Source organism: Misgurnus anguillicaudatus, chromosome 9 (genome assembly GCF_027580225.2).
Source record: "Misgurnus anguillicaudatus chromosome 9, ASM2758022v2, whole genome shotgun sequence".
Classification (NCBI taxonomy): domain Eukaryota; kingdom Metazoa; phylum Chordata; class Actinopteri; order Cypriniformes; family Cobitidae; genus Misgurnus; species Misgurnus anguillicaudatus.
In genome coordinates, this window is record NC_073345.2 from 10,642,501 (window position 1) to 10,658,255 (window position 15,755).

Here is a 15,755-nt window from a genome sequence, read left to right on the forward strand (position 1 = left end):
GTGATTTTATATTTTGTTTCTTCATTGTTTTTGTCCTAGTTTTAAATCTTTGTTGCTTGCAGTTGGGGTTAGATTTGGGGTTTGAGTTAAGATGTAATTTTATGTATTGGTTTCTACATGTTTTTCTTGGGGTTGGGGTTAGAGTTGGGGTTTGGATGCAGGCACGGATTAACGCACGGGCCTACTGGGCACTTGCCCAGGGCACTGGCCACCAGGGGGCCCTGTCAAATTTAACATGTCTATTCTTTTCAAATAAATAGTTTTATTTTAATTTTATTTTCAGTAAAATTGTGTTAAATATTGAGGAATAATGTGTTTTTTGCAGTTGCAAAGTATTAACTAGTAAATAAATCAAATAAATAATTTTTATGTATTGCTGCGCTGTTGAGAGGGACATCTAGAGGCGAGTGAAAAGCATTGCGCAATATAAAAGTCACCCGTAGAAGACGGTTACTCAAAAACCAAAACAAAAAATGAGTTTAAAACCACAACCAAGTGGATGAGTGATAAGAAAGCACAAAAAGGACAGCTTTTCATCACCTTGCCAGTCAGCAACTGTGAAGTAGAACGTTCATTTTCTCTAATGGCAAGAGTAAAAAACAAACTAAGAAGCAAAATGTGTCAATGACGTCTAAATTCACTGTCTTTAATGGCCATTGAATGCGATCTTGTGAGGGAACTGGATTTTGATGGTGTTGTGGAAGCTAAGGTAAATTTAAACCAACTTTTTATTCTAAGATTTAAGGGGCTGGACACACAAAGCTTTTACACTCGCGGCCAGCGCATGTTTTCAATTGACTCCAATGGAAACTCTGCGTTTTTCAAATAAGAATTTTCTCCTGAGATATGATTTGGAGAGGTGTGCCTGCCCGGTTGCATGAAACTCCTTAAGTGAGGGTTTCCCTGAGGGAGAAAAAAATCTCTGAAGTAAGGCATTTATTTAAGAGCGTTGCAACAAAGGTCTTAACTGTCACCCTTACCTAAGTGTCTATTCTAAGTATTTTACAATAGTCTCTGCCAAAAGACAGCAGAGGAGGAGCGGTTGCTATAATTACAAAATCTCACAGCATGAACAAATTAACGCAAGCAGCTCAACAGACGGCGGATTTGTGTACAATGAAACATCTCAAATAACAGACTGTAAAGTGCCGCATGTTTAAAACCTTAAAGTAATTCAAACTGGAAACTGTTTAGATTGACGGACGATCAAACCGCTATTCTCCTAATAAATGCGCAACACTTTTCTCTAAGGGATTATTTCAAACGTTAGAAATGCGCGTTGGTACTTCATTTTCTTAAATAACCATACAATCAGCCATCGCGTGTGAGGTTAAGGGACCTGTTATAGTCCCTTAAGTTTTAAGGGAAAAATGGGACTTAAGGACTTTGTAGCAACGCATAACAGAACTTAAGGTAATACTTTATTGACAGCCTTATTGACAGCACTAAGGTTCACTTAAGGTTTTTCTTGCAACCCATTTTTTATTAAGAACACCCTTAACCTTATATTTAAGGGATTTCTTATCTTAAGGACTTTCATGCAACCGGGCTTTTTGATTGAGTATGTTGTACAGTATGTTGTCAGATACTGGTGAGATATAAATAAACCAATTTGTGGTGTGAAAGTACAGAATATTGTGTGCATTCTCTCCCCGCGTATTAGTGCCATTGTTAATCCTGTAAAATGGGGCATACAGGCAGAGGCGAACCAACACTTGAGCCCTGTGCATACAGGTGCAACGCTGTTGCCCAAAAAATTGGTAAAGGGGGGCCTTTGAGACATCCGTGCCCAGGGCACATCATTGCCATAATCCGTCCCTGTTTGGATGTCTTAAATGTAACAGAAAGTCGTTCTAACCCCAACCCCAAACAACTTATTTGGCAGTGTATATATTATATATTCGATTCAAAAGATGGCTGCCATGCACTTCTGGAGAAATTTGAATTTGGTTGCTTTACAGACCAAGTATTGCTTTGCTTGTTTACCTGACTGTAAACTGGTTGGGAGGGAAGATTAGCTCTCTGAGTCTTTAATCTTACATTAAAACTTTTTGGTTACAATAAAGATGCATTTTATTGCAGCTATTACTATAAAGTTCAGGACTATATTACACTTAAAGATCAACTGTTTCTGACAAGCATCACTGAATTTATAGCCCTGCATTTCTTCACCCCTGGCAAATTACCCAGCGCAATTTCCTAAACTACTGTTGTGTGTCTCCTAAAACCAGTAAAGTATAAAAGTTTCGTTTAGAATGAATTGGTCCCCTTAGCTCAATTCGTAAAGCATTACATTAGCAGTGCAAAACATTGTGGGTTTGATTCACAGGCAACACACATACTGATAAATGTATATTCCAGTCACTTTGGATAAAAGTGTCTTTGGATTACAGGCATAAAATGAAAGTTAGGATGATACTTAAAGGTGCCAAAGAATGCACAAATGTTACGTGGCTTTATTAAGTGCAAAAATGATTTAGAGACGTTTTTACATGTCCATTTACAACTCTAGAATGAAATGGTCTATTATTACCTTATTTGCAAAGGTCATAAATAATAATTTTGAGTGTTGCTCTGAAAAACGGCCAATCAGAGCAACACTCAAAATTTCAGTAGCTCTGTGTGTGTGTAAACAGACCTCATGTTTAAGCCTGTATCAGACAAAGATACAGATTTTCAGGAATAATCAATTATTCTGAGATTGTTAATGACGTTTCTGAGTGGTAAGTTTGTGTGTGTGGGGGGGTTCAGTATGACCTGTAAAATGTAACTGTAAGGGGGCGTGCACACCAAAGCTTTTATGCCCGCGGCCGGCGCATGTTTTCAATTGTTTCCAATGGAAGCTCTGCGTTTTTCGAATAAGCCAGTAGCTAGCGGTTTTCTTCCGGCGCTCTGCGGTTTTTCCGCGCTCAGCCCGAGAGTTGAAAAATATTCAACTTTGGGAGAAAAGTTCCGCTCGTTAATGTCAGTTCTCACGCGGCCGTCCAATCACAGTGGAGGAGGGGCGGGACAAGTATCACAGCAACCAACCGTCTCACAGCTGACGTATCAGAGCTACCAAAGCGCTTAGCTGAAGAAAACTGGCACTCAGCTGAAAAAACTGATGGCATTCGCCGTCCTCCAAAAGTTTTGGTGTGCACAACCCCTAATGTCAATAGTAGAACTTTAGCCTAAATGCTACCATATAGCATTAACTAGCATATAGCTCTAACTCAGCAGTCACCTCGAATGTAAACGTACAGTGTTATGTTGAGATTGGCCTGTTTTCCTGCTGTCTTTTGTATGCACGAGGTTTAGGAAACAATCATGTTTGAGGCTCATGATATGTCATTACCATGTACAGAACTCTTATTATTCATCTGGTAAATATAGGTCCCGTACACACTGCATATTAATTCGGTTGTCACTTCACCTTTTAATGCTTAATCCTGTTCTGTATACACAGTTCAGTAATTTCCAGGACTGACAACCGCATTCTACAACCGAATTAACTCTCGCAAAATTATGCATAGTGTGTACATAACCGAAATGAACAACTAATAAAGTGTTTAAACGTTCATCATAAACAGGACAGATCTCTCTTCTGAAAAAATAAATGCTTAGAAGAGGAAAAGTCTTCTGTATGTGCGGTGCAGAAAATGACAGCGGCACGAGCGTTTGATGATTTGTGTTGCCAGATCTTGCACTAAACAAGAAAAATCCAACAATAAACAGAAAAAAATCCAAATGCTTTACCTCAAAGATGAAAATATTGCGACCGACACCTTCAAACTTTAACAACAACAAAAACTTGATCGCTTCATGAGCCAAAAGCCATAAACGGTTAAGCGCCACAAGAAGAGGAGGACCTGGCAACACTGCAAGACAATACACAAAATGCACACAATACATAACGCCAAGATGGAGGTTTATTACAAAACATAACGCTGTTAGATTATTTTGGTCAAAGCTGTGACTGTGAGTGATAAGCACGCGAGAAGGCAGAACGCTGCTATGGCTATCTCTGTGTCAATCATCACATTTTTGGGAGTGAGTCTTGTTCCGTAAAGACATGTAACGGACATTTACATACCTTTAATAATGATACTAGCATGTTGCAAATACATACAAAGACCCACTTAAGTGCTTTGAAATGTTGATCCATATATTTAAGGAAGTGAGAGATTGTAGATTTTTTAATGCTTATATCTTTTAAATGTTTCGGGGCACACTACTTTATAGATATCTTTAAGTCCAACATATTACAAAGAGCCAAAAAAAGGTTTTTGTTTATACAGAGGCTTAAAAGACACAATAATATCTGATAATCATATGCTGAGCCATGTTGGTGAAGATTTAGTAACAAACAGCTTACAGTTTTGCCCTACAGAGTCACATTGTTTACAGTTTATGGGGAAATACAACTGGGAATAGTTTAATTGAACCCTTTTTGGGATGAAAGTAACCCAGTATTTTACGTTTCTCTATTTGGATTCTCTATACAATAACTTGGGATAAATGCATTATTGTACCTTAAAAAATGATAAACATCACCTTATGACCCCAGCTCAGGGTCAGAGTGTCCGGTAATGTTGTTTTCCGGTGTCTTAGTCATTCTCACGTCTACGTAAGCATCACACCTCAGCTCATTTAAGGAGGTGTGCGTGGAGGCACCAGCCCTTACGCCTCAAATGGACTCACTTCTCTCACCCTCTTCTCCACCTTCCATGTCCCAGTCCCAACACCAGCGTTCCCACATCAGCACCAGTATTCTCACTTAAATCTGACCCATCATGACTTAAATGTGACCCTGTCCATATATCCAGGTTAAAGTCTCATAATCTAATCATGAGATTATGACCATCAAAGTTTAATTTCACATTGATTTACATGATCATCATCTTACTCAGTCAACATTAAAGATATTAAAGGTTACATTTTCACAGAAATTTCTTTACATTATGTGGGATGATTTTATGTAGAAAACAGAAATTCACACTGACTTTAACTGCATGCAGGGTCACAATACATCAATAATTCATTGCACGTTTTAGATATTGCTCGAAAAATAAACCAATATAGAAAGAAGTCCAACAGGTGGCAGCACAAAGCTCTTTTGCTTTGTGAACGCCAAAGCAGTTTATGGTTTTCAGCCGTGTCCATACAGAAGGCTTTTAAAAGTATAGATTAGAGGTGAATTAAAATGGTTACAGCCGTTAAACATCCTTGATTCTTTTCTGTTTGTGTCTCACAGTGCGTCTGGGAAAATGCATATCTTTTAAAATGTGAAAGTTGTCGATTATAAAGTATTAGCTCATCTGACATACTAGCATGATTTAGCATAAAGTAAAATTCATCGTTTACATTGCTCTTGCATTATGAGGTCAAGCTGTGTTCATGCTCAGAGTATCTGGAGGTTTATTTGGGTGACCCATTTTTTTCCTCACGTAAGCATCACACCACGGCTCATGTGTAGAGGTGTGTGTAGAGGCACCAGCCCTCACACCTTCATGGACACACTTCTCTCACCTTCCTCTGCTCTGTCTAGTGACACCCAGATACAGTACACGAACCAGCTGCATCACTGTTCCCACACCAGCACCTACACAGATACACACCGACCCCGCTTTAACCCAAAAACAGAACCGTTTCATTGAGAATTATAGCCTATAAAACATCAAATATTTATTAGAAATACACTGTAAAAATGATTTTCAACTCACAATGCTCACTGTAATTAAATATATTAAGTAATGTCAACTTAATCTAATAAAGAAAAATATAACAACTTAGATATTTGGAGTTCCTGTAACATTTTTCACATTTTAAGTTATTTAGACAAATTATTTTTAATTAACTTGAACTGTTTGCTGTTTAAGGAAGCTCGACTTAAAACTTGCAATTTCACCGTATTTATTTTTGTTTCTTGTTGCAAAAAGAAAATAATAATAATTGAGTTTTGAGCTGTTTGGTCAAAAAGAGACAAACCCAGCCGTTGGGTTAATTTAACCCAGAACATGTTTATATTTTGACACAGAAATTGGTTTAAAAAAATTACAACCGAAAGGGTTAGGTTTGTCCCTTTTTGGTCCAACAGTGGGTAGAAAATACCCCAGCATTTTTTTTAGAGTGAAGTTATATGATTTTAGATGGGAAATGCTGTATAAATTCACAGTTTAATGATTTAAAGGGGTAATTTCACAAGACTTTATTAAGATGTCCCCAGAGTACATATGTGAAGTTTTAGCTCAAAATACCACACAGATCATTTATTATAACATGTTAAAATTGTCACTTTGTAGTGCAGATTAAGGGGAGGTATTATCCCCTTCTGACATCACAAGGGGAGCCAAATGTCAATGACCTATTTTTTCACATGCTTGTGGAGAATGGTTTACCAAAACTAAGTTACTGGGTTGTTCTTATTCACATTTTGTTTATAAACCATTTCAAAAGATGTAAACAACACTGGTCCAGAAACACTTCCTGTTTCAGTTTTTGACTGTTTTGTTTATTTCACACATATATCATTATCTTTTAGATGGTTTGTTTAACTTTTTGACTCAGTTGTATATGTTCTGTTGGTTGTATTTTATCCCAACGTTTATCTAGTGTTAAAAAACTGAAACAGGAAGTGCTTCTGGACCAGTGTTGTTTACATCTTTTGAAATGGTCTATAAAAGCACTGGGGACCCAATTGAAAAAGTCACATTTTCATGGTATGTCCCCCTTAAAGTTTGGCCAAGACTCAGTCATCACTATTTTACCGAGGACGCGTAACTCCAACTACTTTACTATTATGTCTTTTGAAAGTACACCTATCAACCATGTGTCTGGAAAATGTGTGCTTTATGTGAATCATTTATTATCTAGATAACTACATACCAGGATTATTGGTAGAGAACTAAAAATGATTACTTGTCCGATTAACTGATTTATTGGTTTTAAAAAAGTATTTTCTAAACACATCACTGATGTGTGTTGTCTGTACAATGGTACCCAGACCTAAATGAGATCATTTTAAATAAGATTTTATTCTAATTTACTCTAAATATATGCATTAGGCAGACACTTTTAAGCTACTTATTCACTGTGTTCAATTGATATTTGTTTTACTATTTGTGTTGAATGATATGCGTTGCTAACAGCATGCTTTACTGATAAAGTCACAGGAACTTCCAGGAACAAATTTCATTATGGTTTTTATTAAGCAGCCCTACTATACATCCTAATTTGATTCATTTACTGCCCAACATGAAGCTCTTTGATTGTCATGTTTGTAATTGCAGCGCAATTAACACTTACAGATTGTAACCAACTCACACCTCTGCTAATATACTGTAGAAGAACATATACAGTCAATATACTGTGCAAAGTCTAGGCCATTATCAGCGATGTTGTTTTAAAATAAGTTTTAATGCCAATCCATATTTATTTTTCAGGTATCTTTATTCAAATACAAACAGAATATAGGAAATATTAACACAAAATAAAAAACACAATTTGAATTCTTCTGGTAAAAGTCAGTGCCAAGTCTTGTCACTAAACGCATCCTGAACTCAGAACAGTCCTGAAATCATTTGATAAGAATTAGAACTTAGGATTTTATTTCATTTAGGTTTAAGAGTCCAGCAGATCGCAGATTCCTGCTATTGATCAAGTGTAAGAGGAGCTTATTTTTTATATTATTTTCTGTTTGTATTCTAATAAAGAGACTAAGAAGTAATTAAACTGTATATGCTCCCTATATAATTGCAAAAACAACATCCATCTAATGGTGGCATGAAAATACTTCTGCACAGTCACTGTAAAAAAAAAATCCGTAAAAAAACGGTAAATCTCTGGCAGCAAAGTCGCCAGAGAAATTCCGTCAAATTACGGTAAAAAAAATTACATACAAAACTGTAAAAATACAGAGAATCTTTTACAGTCCTAATATTACTGTTAATAATTGTTATAAAACTGTAGAAAAACAGATAAATTATGTGAAAATACATGAAATACAGGTCAATCCCTGTAAATATACGGCTTTTATTAGTTATTTTATTAAATTGCTCTGCATTTATACAGTAATATTATTTTAAAATACAGTTTATCTTTGTAAAATAACTAAAAAAACACCTGTATAAAAACGTATTAAGTATGTGAAAATACATGAAGTATATATGGCGAACAAGGTCAAATTGCTGTTATTTGCTGTTGGTAAACTCTTTACAGTTTAACCCTCAAGTGATGTTGGGGACTAATGTGGGCACATTTTTTAAATAACTTTTTCTTTAATCCAATCGGTACAAAACTTGTCTACTTTTCTTAAATGATTGCATTTATATTTAAGACGAAAAGGTTAATTTACCAGAATTGCATTAGGCAACGACCGTCTAGTGACCTTGTTCACTCTTGTGCTCCTCACACCTCATCTCTTATCTGAGGAGGTGTTGAGTCGACACCAGACCTCACACTGCGGATCATCACGAATCTGCTCACTTTCTGCTCAGACACACGTGCCCGGGTCAAGACCTTCAGCCGATGCTGCTATTCCCACATCGGCACCTCCATGTACTCATGACCTGGACGCTGACCTATGGCATAACCAAAAACTTATGCAAAAAAAGTGTGTTGTGTACTAAATCCTGTACAGGCGATCCCTGGATCAAACAGACCAAATTCTTAGGTAATCCAAGCTTTGTTTCAATTTTATACTCAGCCAAGAAAGTACTTGGCCCGTATTTGAGGTCAAAGAGAGATTTTAGATACATAAGCAATAGAGCTACAGGATTTGGCTTTACTTTGTGTAAGGGGGCCGAGACCAAATGGTCAGAAATGTATTGATAAGAGAATTAATGATGATTAGGGTCATCTAGATGTGATAGACTCACAGATCAACCCCCATCTCAAATATCTTCTTAGTTTCTGAATCAATTTCAATGAAGGTAGTTTTTAAGTAAAACTTTCTTAACTAAAACCAGATATTTATATTTTCTGAAGAAGCTTGATAATATTTCAAGTATAGCTTAGGTACTCTGATTGTTTTCAAGGGCATTGCTACTCAAAAAAGCTGTGGGTTGTTTCAGCTGGTTGGGTTAAACTATATATGGACCTACCCATTTGGGAATTATCTGACCTAAGCATTTTGGGTTAGAAAATTTCATATTTTAAGACATTTTTGAAGTGTAAAGCATTGCATACTACACCAAGTGAAGTTGTGACTGGCACACCTCTCCCCCAAATGCATCATTCACACGTCTGTGTCACAAACAATGTTTGTGGGTGAAAAAGAAATATAAACAATACCGATAGTGGGAGCACTAATAAGTGTGTATCATCATAGGTCACAGTGGGGTCGTCCGTGTCTAGTATGGAGGGCTAAGTGTGCAAGTGCTATTGTGGGAACCGAGTACATTACTGTGAGAGAGCATGCAGAGATGGTGAAAAGAAGTGTGTTTTCGTGAAGGTGTGAGGACGGGTGTCATGCACACACACCTCCACAAATGACCTCTGGAGAGATGAGGTGAGAACGACAAGCCCGAGACATAATAAGAGTGTATTCAATGACTGTGCATATAAAGCTTCATGTGTACTTTACACAGTCTGGATTTCACAGAAGAGGTCACATATTGTCTATACATACAATACAAATACATTCTAAGCAAGAGATTTTTGTATTAAGGATTAATCTTTGAATGGCTTGTATGCTTTTCATTTTCATTCATAACTAAATATTTCTAGTGTTTCAATCCATGTGCTGGTCATACAGGTTAAAGTTGACAGCTGCTGAATTTGGGAATAAACATTTAGACTCCGACTGCACTGTAGCGTGTGCATCTCAACACATTTGAGCTCATTTGAGGTGGTGTGTGAATGACACCAGTCGTCACACTTCTGTATAGACACACTCCTATCACCCTCATACTGGACCGACACCTCCAAATACATGAGCACTGTTCCCACTGCTGCACCTACACATATCACCCCTGACCCGGGAGACCTCACTGTGACCCAATGAACAGTCCAATCATATTTTACATTTTTAACATTTTTACAATATATATTATATTATAATAATCATTTTAGTATAAAAGATCGCATAAAAGCAGGCAAAAGCACGCACGTCAATCTTAGTATGGTGCTCGACAAAAAAGAACGTAATGGTATAAGAATGCAGAGTTGGCAACACCAAAGCTCCCAAAGTATCAAAAATGTTTATTATAGACGGGATCTAGACGAGAAGTTGTGGTTTAAAAGTGTATATTTTTTATTTTTCTTGTCAAAAATGACAATTGTTTTGCTAGATAAGACCCTTATGCCTCGTTTGGGATCGTTTAGAGTCCTTTGAAACTCAGTTGAAAAAAACTGTTAAGTGTTGAGTTAAGTATTAAATGTTGGGCTCTATTAAAGTCCATTAAAATGAGAAAAATCCTGCAATGTATTCCTCACAAAAACATAATTTCTTCTAGACTGATCAAAGAAAGACATCAACATTTTGGATGACATGGTGGTGAGTAAATTATCTGAATTTTTCTTTTAAGAAAATGGAGTATTCCTTTAAAGCCGCCTTTCCACCGTACATGACAAATGATGGCCGATAAACCGGAAGAAGAGTCGGAAAGGGGCTGCGTGGGGTGCCAACCATCTGCTGGTGCAGAATTTGGGTGCATAAAGAAAATAAACTGGTGGGACTGCATTTGACACGCCGATTGGAAGTATTTCAATGTATTCCAATCAAAACACTGTGTGTGAGGTGAAAATGATTTTTTGTTTACCTTTATTGGTAACACTTGAATCCTTTAAAAACGATTGATTACTGATAAGTAAATTATTAAGTATAAATATATTAATAGATTGAAGGGTCTTGTGCTGTAATGAGCTTCTTTCCCTTGTTGACAAGGATTTACAATTAAACTGATATTTTATTACGACTGCCACTAGGGGGCGAACTCCAACAGTCGTGTCTGAAGGTAGTGTACAATGGAAAGGCGGTTTAGCTTATATCTTAAAAATATTATAAAAGAAAACATGAAGTGCAATTTTCATCATTAGGAGAAGACTATATGTTGTGAATACTTGAAATGTAACCATTTTTGTTTCAATTTATGAAAGAGTTTAAGTGCATTACAGTTAATAAGTGCTATACAAAAATACATGTGTTGATTATTGCCCTTTTTTGTGCAATGTTGGTAGTTAAACTGTTAACATTTGTCTCTCGCAATGTTACACTGAAATTGTTTTTAAAATATTAAAAAATAAAATATGAGTTTTAAGTATTTAAAAGTAAAATTTTGAAAATGCATGTTTATAATATAAGACAAATTTTGTCAAAACAACATAAGTTATAACACATATAATAATAATATATAATAGCAAGAAGTAAAAAAAAATACATAAAAGGTCAAACAATTGGGGTAAAAGTTTGGCCTGCATAATATTTAAAAAAAAAAAAAATCTGGCCCTTGAAAAAGAGTAGTACTTCTAATGCTTGCTTTTTCTACCATATATTTGAGTAATTTGGTATTATATATTGATAAAAATTTATTTTCCACAACCTAAAAAACATTTAAAGCCACAAAATCATAAAGACAATCATATTTGAGCATAAGAGAATTAAGTTTAAAAGGTCCTACTATGTGTACTTTTGAAAAGGAAGAACCCCAGTGACAACTTTTGTACCCTTTATTCTGAGAGTTATAAACTGTTTTTGCTGTTTCCCAGTTGACCTTTCAAGTAAGACTGGATTATTAGTATAATCTTATTACAGTGAGATGTGCCATGTGATTTAACTAAGATTGAATTGCGTGTTTAGTCAAATCTAGTTGAAACAAACACACACACACACACACGGTCTTCTACAGTGAAAGTTTGACATTATACTTGTGTGAAGATATACCAACAGCGTCGACTTGAAGATACAACTAACCAGGTAAGTTTAAAATTGTTTGGTAATTGTTGTATTTTTTGTGTAATTCTTAATAAAATAAAACAGATTTCACCATGTTAAATGTGTTTATTATCATATTTACAATAAGTACATTATACACATAAAATGCTTGGTTATTTTCAACCCTGCATCGAGTCAAAATGGGACCAAACCCAAACTGTTGTGGTGTAATTTAACATATGCTGGGATGATTTAACCAAATTGTTGGGTCAAATATAACAATGCAATATCATGGCAACTCTTACGTATTTACAAGGTGGCTAATTCGTATAAATTTGTACGACCACACTCATATATTTTTGTACGATTTGCTTTCGTCCTGGTGGTGGGGGTAAGGTTTTAATTATAGTTTTTTTATGTACGTTTTTATGGATTCAAATTCATATGAATAAGCCAAGTTGTAAAATATGTACGAATTCAAGATGAGGCTAAACATTTTTTAGGTTAATTTAGCCAAACAACTGGGTTTGTCCCTTTTTGAACCAAGTTGACTCTGGGCCAGATCCGCACCGTAACTGCTAACTTCTGTACGGATCCAAGGCGGTCTTTTGACTTTTGGGCTCTGTTGTACATATAGAAGGCTATATGTAATAAATATATATAAAGGAACACTGTAAACCCGGATAAGTGGAGTTTACTTAATAAAATGAAAGTAACCTGTTGCTCTAAAAAATTTAGGTAATGATTACTTAAAAACTTTAAGTGAAGTTTACTTAAACATGTAAGCTATTCTAACAACAAATTTAAATTGAATAGACTTAATGTTTTCATTTCTTCCAATATTCCTGCACTCTTAACCCGGATTAGTTGACATTACTAGAAATTTGTGAGGAAACCCGTTGCATATAACTTTAGTTTTTATCACTTTATATTACTTTTGATGTTATAAATAGTATTATAACACAAAATGACTGACTGACTTTAAGTCAATCATTGAATAAACGTGATTCTCCACAGAAACACAAACAAAACTGTTTTTGACATACATTGTCAGTACTGTGGAGAGAAATACAATAACATGTTCTGAACAGGGTTCATTCACGGAAACACTGAATGGTGACTTAACAAAATTATAAAACAACATCAATAATATAAGAGCTTGAACCTATATGACATTTTATTAACAAGTATTTGAGTAGTGAACGTTCTTATCAGTTTTTATTCTGTGAAAAAGCAGAAAATAATCTAAATATTCAGGCGCAAAGGATTATGGGTATTCCTCACAACATGAACTAATAATTTTAAGTTCTTTTTATTTGAATGTTTTAATGAATTTTGTAAGCTTAAAAGTTAAATCAACTAAACTTTTTAAGCTTTGGCTTCAAAACAGAAAATATTAAGTGATGTTTACTTGATTGTTTAAGTAAAGACAATATCTGGATTAACAGTGAACAAATCATTAAAATCAGTCATTTTTAAAACTTAAATTATGTTAAGGTCATAAAAGCCCTCATTTTACACAAAAAAACAATAAAGTTTTATCAGTTACTCATCTGAAAAAAATATCACTGTGATTCATGTTGCTCTTTCCCACAGTGGCCTTGTTTTTGGGATTAGTTTTAGGATTAGTTACGAGTAAATCTTTAACTTACCTTTTCCAGAGGTGCCTGTGTGTTCGTGAACTGGGACAACTCCTAATATTTAAAGAGATGATAGGAATCAAATGTATACATACAGTACAGACATAAACAAGTGAAACTGGATAACATCTCACTTGATCCGCATATCTTCTGTAAGTACATTTTCCACTTCTACTTTATTCAACGTATCAAATTGAGTCCTGTGCCCTTTAACAGGTTTCATAAACTAAACCTGAGTTGTTATTTTGTTACAGTAAACAACCAAGAAGCACAGTTTGTTTGACTTTGTAACTTCTTTGGAGAACACAGTGATTCTGAGGCCGACATGGCTTTAGCGGGGCTGGAGTTGATGGGATTCTTTTTGGGCATCTTTGGCATGCTTGGGACCCTGGTAGCCACTCTTCTACCCTACTGGGAAATCTCAGCACACATCGGTTCCAACATCGTGACTGCGGTAGTCAATATGAAAGGTCTCTGGATGGAGTGCGTGTATCAGAGCACCGGTGCCTTTCAATGCGAGACGTACAACACAATGCTCGGGCTCACCCCTGATCTACAAGCGGCCAGGGCTATGATGGTCATCTCTTCAATCTTTTCCCTCTTGGCTTGCATGGTGTCAACTATCGGGATGCAGTGTACCACATGTATGAGCGGTTCTTCGGCTAAAACCAAAGCGGCGGGGGTAGGTGGTTCCCTGTTTCTCCTGGCAGGGCTTTTGTCTTTGATCCCTATATCTTGGAAGACCCATGAGGTGGTCCAGACCTTCCACATGAGCAACATTCCAGACAGTCTTAAGTTTGAAATAGGTGACTGTCTGTATATTGGATTGGCTTCTTCGCTTATTTCCATGTTGGGTGGTGGACTGTTGAGTGCATCTTGTTGCGATGACTTAGACAGTAGCAGGGGTACCAGGCATCCTTACCCCTACCCTGACCAAAAAGGCGTTGGGCGCGTGCCACATGCAGCATCCCATTCGATGTCCTTTCGTCCAGCTACGTTACAAACCAAAAACCATGTCACTGCCAACATGACCCAAACCCTTAATAGCCAAACCAGCACCAGTACCCATTCATCTGTGCCAGCCCAGGATTCAAGGAAATCAACTCAGCAAAACACAGCTGCCAGATATGATGTCACAGGCTATGTCTGAGGATTTATGTGATACTGCTTGTACTTTTTTTGTCTCAAACAAAAACAGACTCCTATAAAAGCAAAATTGTTTTGGCACAAGAACAACAGACACGTAACTAAAGCGTAAGTGAACTGAAAACATGATGGCACATATGTTTATTTCATAGTTTATTTAGGGACAAAATTTAGATTTTTTTGGAGGTTTAAAATTAACACAAAGATGTTTTTTTTAAAGACACCAATCAATATGTTTGGGCAAAATGTATGGGAGGCGTTTTGTCCTCTTTGCAAACATTTCACAATGAACTCTATCTGGGTCAGTCCTATAATAAGCCGTGCACTTAAACATAAACTCTTTTTGTATGTAGAAAAACATTATTTGTTATTTTATTTTGTACATTTACTGTTATTGTGTTTATTTTGTCAGATTATTGTGTGTTAATTCGGTCAATTATGGTATAATTTACAACATTTTATAAATAAACATTTGGGCACGATTTATGATATGCACTACTGTTGCAAAATGATTTTAATGTTGTATTGTGTTAAGATCAGCCACAAAGGACTCTCTGTACTTATCAGAGACAATTTAAGTTTTAAGACATCAGGGGGACACAAGCACAACAATGTCAGGTTCCTTTCTCAAATGCACATGATGAAAATTAATAATAAAATAAATAATTTTAGGCTGGTTTCCTGGACAGGGATTAGCTTAAGGTAGGACTAGCCCTTAGTTTAATTAGGAAATATAAGTAGTTTTAACAAATATGGGTGATTCTCACGAAATCCAGACTTAGAAGGTGTCCAGCATAAGATTTTTTAAAAGCCCTTGAAGCGAAATTTTTTTTTGCACATATAAGATTAAGGTCTGAACTTAATATAACCATTTTAATTTTTAGAGGATTTAATTTCCTATAGAATTATTTATATTTTTAGATTATCATTATAAAAAATGATCATTACCGCAACATTAAATATATGCATTTACAAACTCATGTTTCGGCAATGAGAACTAAAAAGTTGTCTAGGTACTATGATAAACAAAATTTCAACTTTTATCTGGAGAGAAAAAATAAGAACTACTTACCTGGTAGTCATCTTGAGTGTCACAGTCAATTATGTCCCTTCCAACA

General features: G+C 35.8%; 1 protein-coding gene across 4 annotated transcripts; it reads left to right on the forward strand.

The window, feature by feature from the left end:
• Nucleotides 1–11,875: 11,875 nt before the first annotated feature.
• Nucleotides 11,876–15,132, forward strand: cldn2 (claudin 2). 4 transcript variants are annotated; one of them, XM_073871123.1, is made up of 3 exons: nucleotides 11,876–11,893; nucleotides 13,513–13,643; nucleotides 13,746–15,132. In XM_073871123.1, exon 3 carries the CDS (start codon nucleotides 13,817–13,819, stop codon nucleotides 14,639–14,641), a length of 825 nt encoding a protein of 274 aa, XP_073727224.1. In that variant the 5' UTR covers nucleotides 11,876–11,893; nucleotides 13,513–13,643; nucleotides 13,746–13,816; the 3' UTR covers nucleotides 14,642–15,132. The 4 variants fall into 4 exon arrangements, with proteins under 4 accessions (XP_073727224.1, XP_055035619.2, XP_055035618.2 ...); XM_055179644.2 differs by lacking the exon at nucleotides 11,876–11,893 and having other exon boundaries at nucleotides 13,473–13,643; nucleotides 13,794–15,132; XM_055179643.2 differs by lacking the exon at nucleotides 11,876–11,893 and having other exon boundaries at nucleotides 13,473–13,643; nucleotides 13,801–15,132.
• Nucleotides 15,133–15,755: the final 623 nt, after the last annotated feature.